General features: G+C 32.6%; 2 protein-coding genes across 2 annotated transcripts; both read left to right on the forward strand.

Annotated features, from left to right (window-relative positions):
* Positions 1-1,785: 1,785 nt before the first annotated feature.
* Positions 1,786-2,954, forward strand: LOC111299951 (putative esterase D14L). Its single transcript, XM_022895496.2, has 2 exons — positions 1,786-2,191; positions 2,337-2,954. Exons 1-2 carry the CDS (start codon positions 1,824-1,826, stop codon positions 2,779-2,781), a joined length of 813 nt encoding a protein of 270 aa, XP_022751231.1. The 5' UTR covers positions 1,786-1,823; the 3' UTR covers positions 2,782-2,954.
* A 5,582-nt stretch (positions 2,955-8,536) lies between these two features.
* Positions 8,537-20,618, forward strand: LOC111299948 (suppressor of RPS4-RLD 1-like). The gene is made up of 24 exons (XM_022895492.2): positions 8,537-9,162; positions 9,276-9,385; positions 10,266-11,113; positions 11,214-11,258; positions 11,406-11,507; positions 11,593-11,673; positions 12,054-12,120; positions 12,412-12,512; positions 12,604-12,711; positions 13,223-13,293; positions 13,424-13,480; positions 13,933-14,041; positions 14,145-14,225; positions 15,055-15,141; positions 15,483-15,689; positions 16,394-16,725; positions 17,240-17,326; positions 17,395-17,494; positions 18,606-18,697; positions 18,793-18,831; positions 18,943-19,033; positions 19,466-19,563; positions 19,653-19,958; positions 20,291-20,618. Exons 1-23 carry the CDS (start codon positions 9,041-9,043, stop codon positions 19,939-19,941), a joined length of 3,324 nt encoding a protein of 1,107 aa, XP_022751227.1. The 5' UTR covers positions 8,537-9,040; the 3' UTR covers positions 19,942-19,958; positions 20,291-20,618.
* Positions 20,619-20,662: the final 44 nt, after the last annotated feature.

Raw genomic sequence — 20,662 nt, forward strand, 5'->3', positions numbered from 1 at the left:
ACAATGGGTTCCTTTAAAGTTGGGTAAAGTAGAAGTCACCTCATATCGCTAGGATAAGGATTAAAGAGATAGATGCCACTGGTCCACCCACGAATTTGGCTCCAGTTTCTTTTTTTTTTTTTGTTTTTTTTCTGGTTATGGAATAACCTTGACAGCGCCTAGCCATGCGGCATAATCGACGGGACGTGGGTGCCGTGGCTGGAGAAAAGATGAGAACGAAATAATTAAGCCATATTAATATATATTTATTTAAATTATATCATATAACTATATTATTAAAAAATTAATTATTAATTATATATTACATATAATAATTAAATAACAAATGTTTATTTTAATTAATTAATAATAAATAAATAATTTTTAAATAATATAACTCTATAATATAATTTGAATGAAAAATTATACGTTCACATGATGTAATTCTTTCAAACAATTTTCTATACTGTGTATTTTTTTAATTGCAAATAGAAAAGAAGTTATAATTATAATTAATTATTATATTCATCTATCATTAAATAATTAATTAATAAATTAAAATATAATTAAATAATCAAAATCATAAACAATAAAATTTAAATTTAAAATCATTCTATAATCTTCTTCTTTCCACTAAATCAATTTTTCATTAAATATTATTATTATATATATTTAAAATTGCAATAAATTAAGATTTATCATTGAAATATAGTGTATCATTAAACTAAAAATTTTAATCACTTTATCAATAAATTACATGATTATTTGTTGACACAATTCTACATGTTTTCCACGTATCACAATGAATACTCGAATTATTTCCTATCATCTAAATACATGATTATGCTTAATTTCATTTATATATTATAACTTTTTTTGCAATTTTACAATTTTATATATTATCACTCTTTTTTACAATTTTAAATATTCCATATGGAAATTATTTGGATGTTTGTTATATTTATAAGCACGAAACAAAAGTGGTATGAATGGGTGCTGTGATGAAATTTTTCGCTCTTACCGATAAAAGGGCGGAAGAGTTGTGCAATGAAGGGAGAACATGTGATGAGAAGAACTATAGCTTAGATAATTTCCTTAAACAATATAGGTAGATTAAAATTATATTCCCTTTGTACCTATGTGTTTGTTTTGTATTGAGTTTTACGAAATTAAAAAAAAAAAAAAAGATTTTAATGTATTTAATATTAAATTTAATTTTTTTATAAAATTAAAAATTTTTAATTTTTAATGTTAAAAAGTAAAAATAATTTTAAAATATAAAAAATTTGGATATTAAAAAAATATAATATTAAGATATCTCAAAAACAAGATGGACAAAAAAAATTGAGACGAAGTGAGTAATTGTTTTCTTGGATAACTGGATAAAATTTTAATAATTTTTAAAACAATTTTTTTTTTTTATAAATTTGATGACAACTAATCAAAAAAAAGAAAAACAGAAACAAAAAGTGAGAATGGGACTTTCTTCCACCACTTGCAATCAAACTTTGGATCTCATTGTCAGGTCCATCTACCAAAGGCCCATTTTGTGTGGAACCGGACCTGTCGATGTCTGGAAACAGTTTAGTTCGACCATTAATGACAGGTTCATGATCATTCCAAAACCCCTCTCAACCGTATGATTTAAAAACAGTAACTCTATGCCCAATGATACTGTAGAAAAACCCAATAACCTTATCCCAAGAAAAATATCGTCTTTGTGAACCGCCAGCCATTAATGCCCTTGAAGCGTCACGGAAATCAATTGTAACAGATATAAATAAACCCACATGTGACAGATAATTCACTTTATTTGGGATTGGCGGCTTTGGGGAAGAAAAATAATGGGTATTGTGGAAGAAGCTCACAACGTGAAGGTTTTGGGGGCAGGGGATGGTGTCATAGTTTTGGCCCATGGATTTGGGACCGACCAGTCGGTTTGGAAGCACTTAGTTCCTCACCTGGTGGAGGATTTGCGTGTGGTTTTGTATGATAACATGGGAGCTGGAACTACCAACCCAGAATACTTTGATTTCAATCGTTACGCTACTCTTGAAGGTTATGCTTATGATTTGCTTGCTATACTTGAAGAGCTCCAGGTTGATTCCTGTATTCTTGTTGGTCATTCTGTTTCTGCCATGATTGGTGCCATCGCCTCCATTTCTCGCCCTGATCTCTTCTCCAAAATCATCATGATCTCTGCTTCCCCCAGGTAAAATATATGTATATATACATATACTAGTAGCTTTCAGGGAGACGTAAGATATATTAAATCATTTGTTTCAAGTTATTTTTTTAGTTAAAAATCTATTTTTATATCCAAAATTGAACCATTTCTATTATTGATGTTGTTTTAGGTATCTGAATGATGTGAATTACTATGGAGGATTTGAGCAAGAAGACTTGGATCAACTTTTCGATGCAATGGGAGCCAACTACAAAGCCTGGTGTTCAGGGTTCGCACCGCTAGCCGTGGGAGGGGACCTGGAATCCGTGGCGGTTCAAGAATTCAGCCGTACCCTCTTCAACATGAGACCTGACATAGCCCTTAGCGTGGCTCAAATCATATTCCAAAGCGACATGAGACAATTCCTCAGCCTTGTCACGGTCCCTTGTCACATCCTCCAAAGTGTCAAAGACTTGGCTGTCCCGGTCGTCGTGTCCGAGTACTTACACCAAAACCTGGGTGGCGAATCCATCGTTGAAGTCATGACATCCGATGGTCACCTTCCTCAGCTTAGCTCCCCTGAGATCGTTATCCCAGTGCTCCTTAGGCACATTCGTTTCGATATCAAAGCATGAAATCAAGTACTACTACCAGTTCGGTTAAAGCTAAATCAGGGTTATTTTAGTACTAATCTTGTTTTCAATTTTAATAATCTTGAAATGTTAATCTCAAGTTGAAAAGAAGTTAATTATGATTTGAAGCTAATTCCATTGGCGACCGTAAGGCGGCTGGGATTTTCTTTTTCCAAGCATTTCATTAATTTATTTACTTGTTTTGTTGACTGCTAATACTTAATTGGAAAATGACGTGTATGTTCGTAAGTGGGGTGATGTGTTCGACTGAGCACCAGTCACTAAGGAAACAAAAGGTGCTCTGATTCGACACTTGTCAAAATGGGCGGCCTGGTGCCAGGGGTTTGGTTTTAAGAGTGTCAAAAACTCAAAAACGAGCTTAATTCTTCCAGTCGTCAATTAGTCATGAAACAATTCTTTCATTTGTAAATGAATTAAGCAAAGGGTCCCACCTTTTTTCCCTTCCTCATAAAATAATTCCATGTCTCGACAAGGTTTGAATGCCTCGTTGAAATAATGCACCTTAATTTCGGATCGATTTGGTTTTTTTAGATATTATTGAAACAAATTTGTTAAAAATAATATTTTATTTTATCTCATTTAAAATTATGACATTTATATCATGAAAATGTATAAGTATATTTATATATAATTAAATATATAATTATTAACAATATATTTTAATATATCCCCTCAAGTGATTAAAGAAAACTTTCACAAGAATTTATTCTTAAAAGGGATGGAAATTTGAAAAAAAAAAATCGTTTGATAAATATATCAATTAGTTGTAATTGAGAACAAACAAAAGGGATTTGAAGAAAATAATTTCAAATAAGGTATGAACAAAGTGATAAGAAGTCTGTATATGCTTTGTGTGAGCATGAAAGATTGGATTAGTAACAAATTGAGTAGCATTCATATTATCAAAATATATAGAACAAGGTAGTGCAAAAGGAAATCTAACCTCATTCAATACATAAGAAATCTAAAGTATATCTCGATAAGTTATAAAAAGAGCCATATACTTTGCTTCATTACTAGATTGAGCAATAAAAACTTATTTTTTAGTATATCAAGAAACATGATTGGAACCTAAAAAAATACAGTAATCCATTGTAAAACATCTAATGTTTGAACAATCAACCCAATCAGCATCAATATAACATACCAAATTCGGTATAGTGTAAGATAATAATCAAATACCACAATTGATAATTCCTTTAATATATCTCAAGATTCGTTTCATAGTCTGAAAGTGAATATTATGAGATGTATGCATAAATTGACAAACTTGTTGCACAGCATAGGTAATGTTAGGTTTAGTAAAGGTAAGTTATTGTAAAGCTCTAACAATGATGGGATTTGTGATGGGTTGGAAAGTAAAGTTTCATCATATAGAGAAAGCTTCTTACTAGTAGTTATTAGAGTAAAAGTATGTTTACAATTTTCCATACCTAAACGTGACAATAAAAATAAAACATATTTTGTTTGTGTAAACAATAAATGTTTAGGTGTATGATGTGCCTCTATGCCAAGAAAATAATGAAGACCAATGAGATCTTTTATTGAAAATTATGAAAAAAGCTGTGAAATAAATGAATGAATAACATTTAATGAAGAGCCAATGAGAATGATATCATCCACATAAAGTAAAAGTAACATTATGTCAGATAAGGAATGCCACATGAACATGAAGGATCTGCTTGACTGCTTTTGAAACTAAAAGCATGAAAAGCAAAACTAAATATCTGAAACCAAGCTTGTGGAGCTTGGTAAAGACCATAAAGAGAGTGATATAATTTACAAACATGATGAGGATGATTAGGATCCACAAACCCTGGAGGTTGTGTCATATAAACTTTTTCATGCAACTTGCCATGTAAAAATATATTTTTGACATTTAATTGCCTAATGGACCATCCTCTACTAACAATAATATGGAGAACAATTCAAATAGTGGTGGACTTAATAACAAGGCTAAAGGTGGAGTTAAAGTCAATACCTTTTAGTTGTGTGAATCTTTGGCCACTAATCTTGCTTTTATACCGTTCAATGGTACCTTCAGCTCATTCTTTGATTTTATAGATCCAACGATAACTAATAACATTCATGGATAAATTACAAGGCACTAAAGACCAAGAATTATTTTGCATCAAAGCATAATATTCATCATTCATAGCTAAAATCTATTTTTCATCTTGACATCCTTCTTTGAAAGATTTTGACTTAAAAGATGGATAATTTGTAGCATATAAAGAGTATAGTACTTTAGGCCTTTGAGTACCATCTCGACTTTGAGTAACTATAGGATGTATGGTTCTAGAACTAAAAGAAGTGGATGGCTCAGATGATGGTTGAGCAAAGGGTGCCAAAACACTTGTATCAAGTTCAAAATTAGTTGTATTTTGAATTGAAGCATTTGGTAATGGTTTTGACACAATTATAGTAGGAGGTATAGGCAGAGATAACTTGAAACTAACTTCAGGAGATGTAAAAGAGTCAATGGAATGAGAAAAAAATCCCATGAGCTATAAAACCAAAATATTCTGCAAAAGGAAACCAATTTTTATCAAAGACAACATGCCATGAGATATTAATCCGATCATTAAAAAGATCTAAACAACGATATCCTTTGTAGATTGAACTATACCCTAAGCAGACACAATGGGTGGATTTTGGAGAAAGCTTATCTTTTTTATAAGAAACTAAATGAGGATAATAAACACATCCAAAAACTTTCAAATGATTGTAGTTTGGCACAGAGTTAAATAACACCTCAAAAAAAAATGATTACCTAAAACTGATATAGGAAATCGATTGATAAGATAAACAACTGTAAAAAATGGCTCAAGCCAAAAAGATCATGGTAAGGAAGCTTGAAACACCAGAGTCAGGCTCATTTCCTCAATATGTCTGTGTTTTCGTTCTGCTAAACCATTTGTTCATGGATATGTGGATAAAAAATTTGAAGAAAAATACCATAAGATTTTTAAAATCATCATTAACAAGCTCATTAGCTCCATTACACTAAAAAATTTTGATCTTATTGCCAAATTAATTTTCAATCATAATTTTAAAATTTTTAAAATAAGTAACATTATTGGGATGATGCTTCAATGGATAAAACCAAGTATAACAATCGAAATCATCCACAAAAATAATATAATAGCAAAAATTAGTAATAGTAGCAGTGGACGGTGGCCCATAAAGATTACAATGAATTAATTCAAGAACATTAGAAGTTATCCTAGCAATAAACCAAAAAACAAATTTTTTTTCCTACTTGACAAGCTGTATAAGTTAAGTTACAAAAAGAAGAATCCTTAAGATAGATAAATTTATTAGATTTTAACTGTGTTATAATATTGCTAGCTAGATGCCCAAGTTATCATTATCAAATTATTCTAGAAACTGAAAAAGAACTGTCACTGAACAAATCTTGTTGGTTGCATTGTCTCACACCAACGAATCGTTCAACATCTATTGCAGGAATCACATAAAGGTTACCTTGAATTGGTCTATCCAGAAGTACTTTTCCTATACAAAGATCTTTAATAACAAAACCAAGGAAAACAATGAAAACCATAGTTATTGTTTTGGTTAGCTTAGAAATAGATAAATTTTCCTTTAATGTTGAAACAAATAGAATATTTTTCAATGCTAATTTTGTATAACTAAGACATATAGCAAAATCACCAATAAGAATGATGTTTAGAGAATTACCATCACCAATAAAAACACTTTTATTGCCAGCATAAAAAGTGGACTGATGTACCAACGATAGATTGAAAGTTATGTGACTAGTAGTACCTAAATCTGTCAGCCAATAGACATCATTGTCATTGTCTATTTGAGCATTAAATGAAGTATCATTTGAAGTAGTAGTGGAAAGATGAAGACTAATAAAAAAATTACTTAGACTATGATCAAATTTATTGTAATGGTATTGACATGTCTAGTAGTATGGTTGCATTAGTGACAAATCTGACACTTTATGATATGGTTTGCATGCTAAAAAAGTGAAAAATTCTTATTATCTCGGTTATTTAATTGAAAGTCTCGTTGAGGCATATAATTTATGCAAGAAAAAGATCAAGAATCATGATAATTATACTTTTGATTAACCTGTTAAGTGCACCAAAAATCATAACGAGAATTATTAAAGTGCTAACCTTGACAATTTGGGTGAGTTACCATGTCTGTCTCATAGGAACAAACAATGGCATTCATAGGTTGTAATGATAATACCGATATTCTTTTCAAGCGCTGCTTATGAACTAATATTCATGCTTTTAAGAATAAAGATAATTGATTGATATTCAATGATATTTGACAGTCTATTCAAAGTACAAGTCACCAATTTTGAATCAGAGGTAAGATGATTTATGGCCACTAAATTATCAAAAATAGATTTGATTTTAGGAAAATATTTTTCAATAAACATAGTTCATTTACTCAAACTCTATAATTTATCATGCAACAGATCTAACTTTGCTTGATATTATTGATGAAAAATAGTTTCTAAAGTTGTCTAAACTTGGTAAAAAGATGACAAACTCAAGACCTGTGCTTGTGCACTTGGTGACAATGTTGCCTTTAGATAGGAAGGAACAAATTGATCCTTTTTTATCGACTTTATACATGCAAGATTGGATATAGTTTTATTATCTTTATTTATTTTTAGGAAAAGGTGCAATAGTACCATCAATATGCTCCATTAAATCACTGCATAATAAAAAAAGTGTTATCTCACTATGCCAATACAAATAATTTTTTGAGTTCAACTTAATGAAAATAAGGCTAGAAATGTTAGAGAATGAAAGAGATTGTATAAAAGAGGAGTGGTTGTTGAAAGCCATTAGAGGGTTTAAAAAATAATATATTATAAAGAAAGTCATTGGAGTAAAATAATAAAAAAGTAATTGTTTTTAGATCAAAGAAAAAGACAATTATTTGGATCAGAATTGAAGATGATGAAAAGAGAGAATGCCATTGCTCTGATCCCATGAAATGAATCTATAAAGAATAAATTTTTTACCCTATCATATTTAAGGTTATGACATGTATATTTATATCATGAGAGAGTATAAAGATATTCACACATAACTAAATGTATAACTACTGACAACATATTCTAATAATTATATAATATTATAAAATTTTAAAATTTGATTTGAATTCAAATAGAACCTTCATATAATTTAAATTGAACCAAATCAAAATTTATCTTTTCAGTTTTGTTTATTGATTTTTAATTTTTAAATATTATTTAATATAAAATTTTAATATATTTAAGTAGATTTTAATATAAAATTTAAATTTTTATTTTATAAAAATTTAAATATATATAAAAACTAAAAAATATATATAATTCGATTTAATTTAATTTTTTTTTATTTTTTACCTCTTAATCCAAAATCTGATTTAAATCTAATATAAATATATTTAATATCTGAAATTGATTCAAACTAAATAAAAAAAATCAATCCAAACCAAATATTACAAATTCAATCCATCTTCGATTTTTTTGATATTTTTTCTCATCCCTACTTTAATCTCATTCTTCAAATTGAAGTTGAAATTGCAACATAAATTTAGCTCAAATTAAGCAATGTAACGCGGGCTAAATTTGGCATTGTAGACTATGAACAGCTTTTTTTTTTTTTTCCATTAGCAGACAAAACAAAAATGTAATCGGAGTTTTTTGTTTTACGCCACGATTTTTATTTATATGTTTCTAGAGGTTTTTTAGTCAAATGGGAAATTAATCGTGAGTTTGAACTTCACCGATTTTGGAATTTCGAATTTTGGAATCTAAGTTGTGATTAAACATAAAACCATTGTCTTGTAATAGTAACCACAGTGTCATGTCATTGTCTCGTTGACTTGTGGTTCAATGGTTTTGTACTGTACCATCAATTTTGTGCCGGCATACAAATCAAAGGCATGCGTTTCGAGATGTTGAAATAATTCCTCAACGAAGAAAAAGAAACAGAAAAGGAAAGAGGGGGGGTGGTGGTTAGAGGCCCAAAAGCAAGGGACCGTAAGTCCGTAAACTCCGAGTGGCAACCCACGCACATGAAGACGAGCCGTTGGCAGGCAGGCTCCATCTCTATTATCCAATTTTGAAAGACCAAAACTAAAAGGGGTCAAAACCAGATCCACACGCGAACCCTCACCTGACCCCGTTTTTCCCCCCATCACTTTCCTCGCAGCTTCTCATGTTACTCTTTTCCCAACTCGCTCTCCTGCTTCAATCACCATGAACTCAGCTATCTCGGAGCGAGTCGAACTCGCCAAACTCTGCCGCTCCCGTGACTGGTCCAAGGCAATCCGAGTCCTTGACTCACTCCTCGCTCAGTCTTGCGCAATCCAAGACATCTGGTCCGTTAAAACTTGTTTCCATCTTTGTCCCAATTGATCTTCAAATTTTTACCATTAAATTTTTTTTTTCTTTACATTTTCATTTCGCTGATCGGTGTTTCCTTCGATAACAGCAATAGAGCGTTTTGTTATAGTCAATTGGAGCTTCATAAGCACGTGATTAAGGATTGTGATAAGGCGCTACAGCTTGACCCTACGCTTCTTCAAGCTTATATTCTTAAAGGTATTTTGTTCTTGATCCTTAAATATCCAACTGTTTCGGTTTTATTTGACATGTTAATTGCATTGTTTGGCACTTGATTTCCTGGCCTTTTAATGAATTCAGTTTGTTGTTATTTGAAATTTAGATTAATTTTAGATGCTTTCCCAATTCATGCATCCCTTTTCGGTCCAAAAATTGAGTTCTAGGCTGTGTATTTATAGTACTAACCAAAATCCTTCAATTCTGGTGATTTTGCTGTAAATAAGAGAATTTGGAGGGTTCAGTTGGGTTTAATATTTGCTTCTGAGTCACGTAATGCACATTTTATTTCAACATCAAACCTAACGTTCGAGTTCGACTTCTTGAAATTTAGTTTGCTATCATAGAGCACAGACATGCTCATGGGTGATAGAGCTGAATGAATATGGTAATATAGAACCTTGATGCCAACAATTAAGAGGTACGAAGTGTATCTCAAGAGTCTAGGTTGTAGCATTGATGCTAGTTAGAGTAAGTACTAATAAACAGTTGATGCAATTTACTGATAATTAAACCAAGAACAAAGATTAAGCTTTCTCTCTCTCTCTCTCATTTGAAAAGTCCGTTGTGGTTTTACGACATCAGTTTGGATTAAAACTGTTCGGATAATAACATAATGATAAAATTGACTGATCTAATGTAGAATTTGTAATCAAAGTGGTGTTTCCCCTATCTTTAGATTTTCTTTAGAATTTTGTGTATGCTTTATGCTATTGATGATTTTTTGTTATGTATCTCTGTGGGGCATCCTTGATGCTTTTTTCTGAGTAATCACTGTTTATTTGACTGTAGACAGCAAAGAATATTCTCTTGTCTTTAGGATAGGGTGCTCAAACTCAGTGCTTTTATTTCCCTTGTTTAGGCTGTGCATTTTCTGCGTTGGGAAGGAAAGAGGACGCTATTGCTGTTTGGGAGCAAGGGCATGAACATGCATTGCGGCAATCTGCTGATCTGAAGCAATTGCTGGAACTGGAAGAGCTTTTGACGGTAGCAAAACCAGGCAAACAAGACATAACTTTTACTAGTGACAAACATGTGGCTGACCCTAAGTTATCTAACCCTGTATCTGAATCAAGACTTTACATCAATGGAAAGTCAAATGAAACTTTCAAGCATCAAAATAAATACAATACATCTAGATTATTGCAAGAACATAGTGATAGATCAAAGATCTACAAAAAGTCTACTGACAATTTTGAGACACACAATAAAACAAGTGATGAAGAGAGGAATAAATCATCAATGTCTTTATCTGAGTTAGCATCTGACACCATTGACAAAACATTTGAAAATTACAAAAGTCTCAATGTGTTAAGTGATGGATCTAAATTAAGTGTGGAGTCTGTTGATGCTTCTGAGAGCAGTAGCATTTCTGGTGATAATTTTGACATAGGGTTAAGTGATCAAACTTGTCCGAATGAGATGCCTTGTGTCCTGACAAATGGAACTCATAGTAATTTTGACAAACCAAGTTATGCTTCAGATTCATGTAATGATCTAAGTGAGAAATCAGAACAATGCAGTAGATCCTCTGTCATTTCCAGTAAGTCAAGTGATAAAACTGAAAGTCACTCTCTGCCATCTAACATATCTGACATACATAATGAAATAACTGATGAAACTAAGAGGAACAAGAAGTTTTGTGTTGCTAAGATTTCAAAGACCAAGTCAATCAATGTAGATTTTCGCTTATCAAGGGGCATTGCACAGGTATGTTTTCACAAGTTTTGCGGTTTTCAACTTGGTGCAATTACCATTTGTACTGTAAACAAACTTTAGTCTTGCATTCTGTTTGATCTTTTTTTTGCAGGTTAATGAAGGGAATTATGCTTCTGCCATATCTATATTTGACCAGGTACATCTTTGGTTTCTTTAATTGTTGTAGTTGGGTTCTACCATGTTGGGGTGGCCTTTGTGGTCTTTTTCTGTCTTTATTATATAAAAATTTTACATATGTGCTTTTATTTTTTATTTTTATTTTTACTTTTTTGATATCATGCAGATACTGAAAGACGATCCTACATATCCTGAGGCACTAATAGGAAGAGGGACTGCATACGCATTCCAACGAGAACTTGAAGCCGCTATTGCTGATTTTACAAAGGTACATATATCTTCATGATTCTGCAGTCTATATAGAAGTGACAACTTCTATTTTATATGCTCCTTATGATTAATTTTTCCTTTAGGCTATTCAATCAAAACCATCAGCTGGTGAGGCTTGGAAAAGGAGAGGCCAGGCTCGGGCTGCTATGGGAGAATCTGTTGAGGTGAGGGTCTTTTATAATTTCATCCTCATATTGTCTTTCTATCCAAAGGAAAACTTCTTGCAGTGTCTTTCCATAATTGCATGAGATCCTCGGCTTTGGTACATTGATATGGTCAACCAGAACATAAAGGTTTACTTAAGACCTTTAAGTTAGAGGCTGATTTCTGTTGCTGTGCATGTTACATTAGTTTTTCCATAAAATCATTGGATTTTGCGAAGAGAAGGGAGAGGGATGCAAAATGTCAATTTATGTTATTTATGAACTAAATGATGGAGAGTTTTAGTGCCTGTCACTACATTATATTTCTGAGTATATTTCATTTGTGAAGGAAATAAAGAGCTTAGTGCTTGTCATAACTCAAATTTTACATCTTATGCCAGGCAATTGAAGATCTGACCAAAGCATTGGAGTTTGATCCAAATTCAGCTGATTTATTACATGAAAGAGGTAACTTGTTTAATCCTGCTATTTCATATTTTCATTTCCTCCCCTTCCTGCTTGCAGTTGACTTGCTCATATGCTGAAGAAATTTTGCTCACCTTTTTATGTCCATTTTTTTTTTTGCTCAATATGAATGTCGAAAGTAGTTATGTACATTTGTGTCTGATTTTTCAATTATGTTTTTTCTATCTGATCAGTTATAAATTTTCATATTATATCTCAAAAGAATGTTGTTACAAGAGAATAGTGACATCTTTGTGCCTAAGAAGTGATCTGTGGAATTTTTATTTAATTCAGGAATAGTGAATTTCAAGTTTAAGGATTTTGTTGCTGCTGTTGAAGACCTATCTGCATGTGTGAAGCTTGATAAGAATAGCAAGTCTGCATACACATATTTGGTTAGTATTAAATGTCTTTAACCTTGCTGTTTCTGGAGGAATCTGATACTTTTTGGAATTTTGTCTCAATAACTTGTGTTCACTCTGGTAGGGAATGGCATTATCTTCAATAGGTGAATACAAGAGGGCTGAGGAGGCACATTTGAAGTCTATCCAACTTGACCAAAGTTTTCTTGAAGCCTGGGTTCATCTTACCCAGGTAACGATTGCTGATTATTGTGCTTTATCCACACAATTTCTATCAAGGCATTGCTGTGCTCTTAAAGCTAAAATTCCATGATTATTCACAAAAAAATGTGTCAAAATGACCAAAATAACTTTTTTCTACTAAATTTTTTTCTGGCCTAAATGGTAAACTCAGTTTCCTAGCTGAGAAGTTGAAAATTGGCTGGCATATCCTAGCTGACGACTGAAAAATCCCAATTTTGATAGGATTCTGTAGGTCAGTGCCAGCAGCGTATGAAACTGACAACAATTTGTGTGCATTTTCCTAGAAACTACTACTTTATGTTTTAAAACTAGTTTTCTCCATGAATTTATTGCTACATTACTAGGAAATATCCTTGGCAGTTTTTTAGCGAACAGAGTATGGTGGTGAGTGACCATGTGTATGCATCTGTGAGAACTATTATTTTGCCTAATAAAATTAGTTTTTTTTCTATTAAGCTGCTTTAAATGTCTTGCGGCATGACTAAGTGATTCCCTGGCAGCTCTATCAAGATCTAGCAAACTCTAAAATGGCTTTCGAATGTCTTCAACAAGTTATACAAATTGATGGAAGGTGCATTTGTCTTTGCCTTCTTAGCCATCATATCCCTCCTATAACAGTGTGTACTTTTTTTTTCCAGACTTTACTAAATTGTTTCATTTATGTTTTTCTAAACTTGATGTTGTTAATGTCTTTCTAATAGGTATTCTAAAGCATATCATTTACGTGGGCTACTACTCCATGGGATGGGAGAGCACAGGTGTGTTCAATCAACTATGTTTTTGTGAATGGTTTAGTTTTCTCTGATTTAATGCAATGTATTTAATCATTCTTATGATGATACAAACCATCTGTGATATAATTGTTCTCTGAAGTGCAACTATCTCATGACGTAAATATTCTGATGTTTAAAATATTTCATCGATCGGTATGATGGCCCAATTGTTATCGGAGCATCTGCTATTTAATATTTACAGTCAGTTGTTCGTGTATAGGTCAACCATCAATATTATTTCTCACCCCTAATCTTTATTACTTGATCTGTTCACTTGAGGTCTCTCTTCATTAGCAATATTATTTTTTTCATCTCTGATTAAGTGACCCAAATTTTGCTCCTAATTATTTATTACTTGATCCGATCACTTGAGGTTGTTCTACATTTGCACTATCATTTCTCATCTGTGCTTAAGTGACCCAACTTGGCTGTCGCAGGAAGGCTATTAAGGATTTATCAAATGGGTTGAGCATTGAGAACTCAAATATTGAGTGTTTATACTTACGAGCTTCATGCTATCATGCTATTGGAGAATATGCAGAGGCGGTAACTAAGAATTTGAATTAAAATACTTTGTTTCATTAAATTATAACACTGCATTGATTGCTTTTTGGCATTAGTTTATTGTACTAAAACTTAACATTCACAGGTCAAGGACTATGATGCTGCATTAGATGTTGAACTGGACTCAATGGAAAAGTTTGTTCTTCAATGCTTGGCCTTCTATCAGGTTTGTGTTGAAATAATATAACTTTTGTATGAAATTTGCTTCATTAGGTTTTTCTTTCATATGTTTCTTTTCATTGAAGGAATTATTAGCATACTCACCTGTCTGTTTCTTTCATGCTTTCGCTTGTCATTAGTACTAACCTTCACCTTATACAATTTCACCTGCACCTGAAACTGGATATTTCTGTTGAACCCAAAAGTTATTTTGTTACTTGAAGATGAAAAAAGGTGTCATATGCATGTATTTTCTGTGTTTTCCCTCCTTTTTGTTTTCTATATGATAGTGGATGGCTTCTTATTGTCCCAAATTCTTTTCTACTCTTGACTTTTTGGGGTGTTTTAGTTTTTATAGTCGAGGTGTGTCTAGGCACAAAGGTGAGGTGTAATACAGCAAAATAGCCTCTCTCACCTCTCAAAGTGAGGTGGCTCTATTACAGTGCATGCCTTTTGCTCCCAAGTGTATTCATTGGTTGTATGCCCTTCAACTTAAGGCCAAATACACATGTTTCCATCGTATTTTATGAACTACCCTTCCATATATATATATATATATGTGCAATTTTTTCATTTTGTTTCCGGTGCAGTTATTTTGATATTACCATTTTATGTATGTTATATTGAAAAATGGAATTACACATTGCTTAAAATGTGCATTTGGAAATCTGTTCTACTTGAGTTTTGGGTTTATTGTTGTTTTGAAGAATATGCTCAAGACACAATAGTTTATAGTTTAGTTGGCTGTCGTAATGATTATCTTATTTGACAATAGTTGTTACTTTCCTTGACTTGAAAGCAATAGGGTCTCTGAATTTGCATTTCTTCACTTTCAGAAAGAGATTGCTTTGTACACTGCTTGCAAAGTCAACAGTGAGTTTTGTTGGTTTGATATTGATGGAGACATAGATCCACTGTTCAAGGTAATTATTCATAGTGATAATCATCATTAAACTTAAAGCTCCTTGTTGCGTGTATGCCTTTTTGTTTTGTGTTCTTTTTTAGTTCACTGGTGTATTTCTTTTGCACAAAAGTTGTGCTTGTCAATTTTGGCTTTATGTTACTTGTAAGAAAAATTAATATTTGTCTCTTCCATGGCTTCAGTTTTCCATCATTTGAGAGTTTATCATATTTTTGAGAAATAAAATCAGTCTACCACTCTAAAGATATAATAAAGCAAATTCCTTAAAACTTCAATTATTTTCCTGGTGGAGATTTTTCTTGTCTTTTGGCCTTTTAGTTTCTTATACTTGTTCTAATGTAGGAATACTGGTGCAAGAGATTGCACCCCAAGAATGTATGTGAAAAGGTTTTCAGACAGCCTCCATTGCGTGATTCTCTGAAGAAGGGAAGGCTTAGAAAGCAAGATTTTGCCATTACAAAGAACAGGACTGCTCTTCTGCTGGCTGCTGACTCAATTGGCAAGAAAATCCAATATGACTGTCCTGGTTTCTTACCCAATAGGCGTCAGGTGAATAATTTTGAGAATAATTCTAAAGTACTTTTGGATTTTTCCCCTTCCCTGCCCTCCCTCGGTGTCCTTTTTGGCTCCCTGGAAAGTCAGTTTACATCCTACTCGTTCTCGTTTAAGATTTTTCCTCTTTCTTAAATTTAACAGATTTGATGAAAAGTATGAAACTCTTTCTGAAAGACTACAGTTGTTACATGTTTGTTTCAGTTTGAAACATTCTTAAAAGGTCTGTGTACGAAAAAAAAACAAGGATGGATTCCTATATGTTTGTATGTATAATATAGCAGCAACAAGGATGTTGTTGGTTTTATTACAGTTGTTTTCAAGTTTCAAGCATGTCTATGTATGTGCTTGCCCCACATTTTTATTATTTTGCCCTGATACCAATCAGAAAAATGTCACAATATGTTTTGATAAAATAACTACTTAGTTTTGTCTCATATCTCAAGTTAGGTTAATTTCGACATTAAGATTCAGCTTTATACTAATTCTGTTGAGAGTCCGAATGACCTATGTAGCTTTGTAATTCTCATATTTTCTTCCTTACTCTTGCTCACCTTTTTCGCCATTGAAAAGGAAAAAACAACTAAAAAGCTTGCCATCAAGTTGCTTTTTTTTCCCCATGATCTCCCTTGGTTATAAACTGCTTTTTTTTCCCTGCATTTTGGTGTATTAATTATTTTACATCATGTGGTATGTGCCAGCATCGTATGGCAGGATTAGCTGCCATTGAAATTGCGCAGAAGGTGTCAAAAGCATGGCGTTCTTTGCAAGCAGATTGGAAGCATTCTAATAGAAGCTCAAAAAATGGTAAGAGGGCTCGAAGAAAGGAAAGAATCAGTATGGCTAGCCAGAACAGAGGTGGTGCTGGTTGTAGTACAAGCAGTTCCTCAGAAATATCACCTTCTTATGGCATTACTGAAGATGGATCATCTAGTCGCCCTATGATGTCATGGCAAGATGTTTATTCATTGGCTGTCAAATGGAGACAAATTTCTGAGCCTTGTGACCAGGTTGTGTGGGTTAACAAGTTGAGGTCTGCTATCTTTAACCTTATTACCTACACAATTATACTAAAATGTGTTAAGCATAATATTCACCTTATTGTTTGTTGGCATCTCTTGTGTTGTCAATCTATTATGGGTTTGACCTTGTCATCTACAAATTTCTCTGCTATCTTGTTCTGGATTTTTGTACAATCCTAAAGTCTGCTTTTTATTGATTCTTTCATTATTTATTGGTTTCTCCCCCAACAGTGCATACAAGTCCCACCTGGTCATATATGCAATTACCATAATTGAATGCTGCATTTATTGCAGTATTGGTTGTTTTCAATTTGGAGAAAATCTTATAGTTCTACTCAGGATCATACATCTCAATACAAATAAACTAAACATATGCTGTTGAAGATCCTGAGCATATTTATCACCATTATAGTACCTAGGATAAGTCAGATGACATTTTTTGAATAGTTTCAATTTTTACTGAGGATTTCACACTAAAATATATGATTGGTTACTGTGCTTGTGCCCCACTGTTTTGCTTTGCAGTGAAGAGTTCAATTCTGGATTTGGTTCTCACACACCAATGGTCCTCGGACAAGCAAAAGTTGTTCGCTATTTCCCAAACCATGAAAGGTAAATATCTGGTTTGATTCGTTAACAACAGGGTTGTTATATATCCTCATTGTTTGATGATATTGCAGAGCATTAGATATAGCAAAGACTATCATGAAGGATAAACTTTTTGTGCACAACAAGGCAGATGAAATTATTGATCTATCCAAAGAGGGGAAATCAGAATATGTAAGTTCTGCATGATTGGTTTAGACCTGTTATATCATTTTGCCATCACCTTTTTGTGGAACATAACATCTTCATGCAATTGGAGTATTTAATAGTCTGCAATGATCTTGTATCCTCTAAATGAGCAATCCTGAAAGAGTAACTTTTCACTTTTCCAGTGATAAAGGGATTAGTGTTGGTTTGACATAGTTGTAGGTTCAAATCATACCATTCAGGAGAAAGGAATAAGAAAAAAGTTAGTGTCTGACAGAATGTACATTATTGTGTATTAGTTACATAAATAGGACTATGTTGTTGCTAACATTTAAGTTTTGACATCATATGTTAATTGCTCTGATTGTAAGTTAACCATGGCTGACTGGCTGTCATGAAATTTGAAGAATTAGAAACTTAGATGGACATTTAGAAATTTTTGAAGTGATTTGAATTTTGGCAATCTATTGCAAAATTGATGGCCGTGATAATATAAAAAGGATTTAAATTTATGGATGTTTAAGATGCAATAGCATTCCTTACTAAAACTTTAATATTTAGAATATATCAAGTACTTAAATCCATTAACTGTTTGGTTAAAGTCACATTCTGAAGAAATTTTGTTCTGTAATACGTCCTTAATTGGAATTTTGGTTTGATCTCCCTTGTAAGAGTTAGAATATGCTTTAGTTTGTTATATATCAATTTTAATTTGAATAAGCTAAAATTTAATACAAAAAGAGCAGATTGATTGGTAGTGTGTGCATAGCATCAATTTTTTGACGGTGGATAAAATAAGTAAAAGAAAAAAAATTGAAATAAAAATATACTTTATTTTTACTTGTGATTAGTTATATTCTTAGTAGTAAATCTTTTCCGACATTAGAGCACTAAGTCTCAATACTCTGTATTTCAATTTTTTTATATGTCCTGTTCCTCAAATTTTCTGTAAACCAAACAAAGCCTAAAGGATTCTTTGAAGTTCTTTTACGTTTTATCTTATGGAGTCCATGGTTCTGCATATTATGACTTTTAAGTCATATCTTCTGACTGATTTTGAAGTGCAAATAGTTTTTCGATGTATCTGCCTTTATAAAAAAAATTCATGTATATAGCAATATTAACATACCACTTGCAGATTGTGCATGCAAAATCTTGTAATGATCTTTATGACATTGTGGGTGAGGACTTCTGGTTGGCTACTTGGTGCAACAGCACAGGCGTTGAGGGGTAAGCTTCCAACAACTTAGAAGGATGATCTTTCTTAGAATCTAAAGTTTCTTGTCATAAGCTAGTCATAAAATACTGGTTTATTCTTATTTCAGGAAGCAACTTGAAGGGACTAGAATTACCTGTGTGAAAATGTAAGTCTATGTCAACTTTTTTCTTTTTATTTCTTAAATTTATTTGTTATACAGTTCTTTTTCTTTTTCAATTGACTTTTGTGGTTGAAAAACATTGAATGTTTCTTACAGGGGAGAGCATGGATATGACTTCGCAATCAGAACACCTTGCACACCTTCCAGATGGGAGGAATTTGTTGCCGAAATGGGAATTGCTTGGGAAGTAAGCTGCTCTTGATCTCAAACTTGAGCCAATAGTCAATAATTATTAGCCAGACTTACTCTATTAGCATTCTGCTTTGCCAAAAATGTTGTTACTCCATATTTGCTCTAACTATCTCAGATAATTTCATACTGATTTTCAATTTTAGCAGATATGTAAATGCCTAAACATACAACTTACTATTGAAAATGGCATTGAATTGAGTTCCAGTGTCTGCTGGGTTCTTATTTACTATGTAGATTATCTGTTTCTCTAATGCTGCAAAATCCACATAAAATTCAGGAAGCAGCAAAATCCTAATTAGCTTTTTATTTCTATCGATTGACAGCCCTTGCCTTTCCTTATGGTATTACTTTAAGTATCTTTTTCTCTTTCTTCTATTTGTTTTCTGATTGATTGTGACATTTGAATTTACCAACTATGGGTTTGCAGGCCATTTGCAATGCTTATTGTGGTGAAAATTATGCGTCCACTGATTTCAATGTCCTTGAAAATGTGAGAGAAGCTATTTTAAGAATGACATATTACTGGTATGACATGTGATATGGAATGCAAACGGTTGCTTTATGTTTTTACAATTTCAAGATTTTAATGCAAACGATACTTGATTGCTTTTCAGGTACAATTTCATGCCACTCTCAAGGGGCACTGCAGTAGTTGGCTTTGTTGTTTTGCTTGGATTGTTACTCGCTGCTAATATGGAGTTCACAGGCAACATTCCAAAAGGTGTGCAGGTTGATTGGGAAGCCATTCTGAACTTTGATCCAAACTCCTTTATCGATTCCATTAAGAGTTGGCTATATCCATCCATAAAGATTACGACATCTTGGAAAGATTTTCCAGATGTAGCCTCGACTTTTGCAACAACAGGATCAGTTGTTGCTGCTCTCAGCTCATATGATGATTGAACTCTCAACTCAAACGGGTGGGTCAGAAGTAGTCGAATCTTTCATCATTTTTGCATCTCTCAATCTTTATGATCTTAAATGGCATATGAAAACCTTGGGTTTATCTTTCGAGTGGCATCATTAAACATTATGAGTTAGACGACTGCACTTAAAATGATTCGAAGTGAATATCAATCATTCTATGATTATATTCTTGAAATAAACTTGATTTGATCATTAGATGGTATCAGGGAAAGACCTCGATTTTGAGGGTTGTAGGAGTAGACTCATCATTTATTGATCAACACATAATTTTTCTAATCCAAACATTGTTGCAGAATTATTGACAGCATAAATGTAATTTGTGCAGTTGCTCTTGTACTGGAGTGGGTTGTTCAGAACGCTCATACATCAACCGCAACCTCGGACAGTTATCAGTTCGGGCCAGATTTCTTTTTTTCTGCACTGTCTTGCGCTGTTGTAAAACATGTGTTGTAAATCAATTTGTTGTACAACATTACAAAATAATGTTGTAAATCAAATGTCTCACATCTGGATAGATATCTTTTCTTTGGCAGTAGATCTGGCGATCTGGCTATTCGTGTCTTATGAAATATTTGTATTGAAATTAGTGTATTTGTGTTGTATTTTATACTAAAGTTATATATTATAATTCATATTGATTCAAAAATATTAAATTTTTTTTGTTAAATTTATGTATAATTATTGTTAAAATTTTAAA

The sequence above is a fragment of the Durio zibethinus genome, chromosome 18, assembly GCF_047325235.1.
Source record: "Durio zibethinus cultivar Kanyao isolate XHJ-2024 chromosome 18, ASM4732523v1, whole genome shotgun sequence".
NCBI lineage: Eukaryota > Viridiplantae > Streptophyta > Magnoliopsida > Malvales > Malvaceae > Durio > Durio zibethinus.

Excerpts from the sequence above, each read along its gene's own strand:
- LOC111299951 (XM_022895496.2), top strand. The coding sequence starts at position 1,824 with ATGGGTATTGTGGAAGAAGCTCACAACGTGAAGGTTTTGGGGGCAGGG. Across the intron at positions 2,192-2,336 it reads ATGATCTCTGCTTCCCCCAG|GTATCTGAATGATGTGAATT; the intron begins GTAAAATATATG and ends ATGTTGTTTTAG.
- LOC111299948 (XM_022895492.2), top strand. The coding sequence starts at position 9,041 with ATGAACTCAGCTATCTCGGAGCGAGTCGAACTCGCCAAACTCTGCCGC. Across the intron at positions 11,114-11,213 it reads TATCAAGGGGCATTGCACAG|GTTAATGAAGGGAATTATGC; the intron begins GTATGTTTTCAC and ends TTTTTTTTGCAG. Across the intron at positions 19,034-19,465 it reads AAATGGGAATTGCTTGGGAA|GCCATTTGCAATGCTTATTG; the intron begins GTAAGCTGCTCT and ends ATGGGTTTGCAG.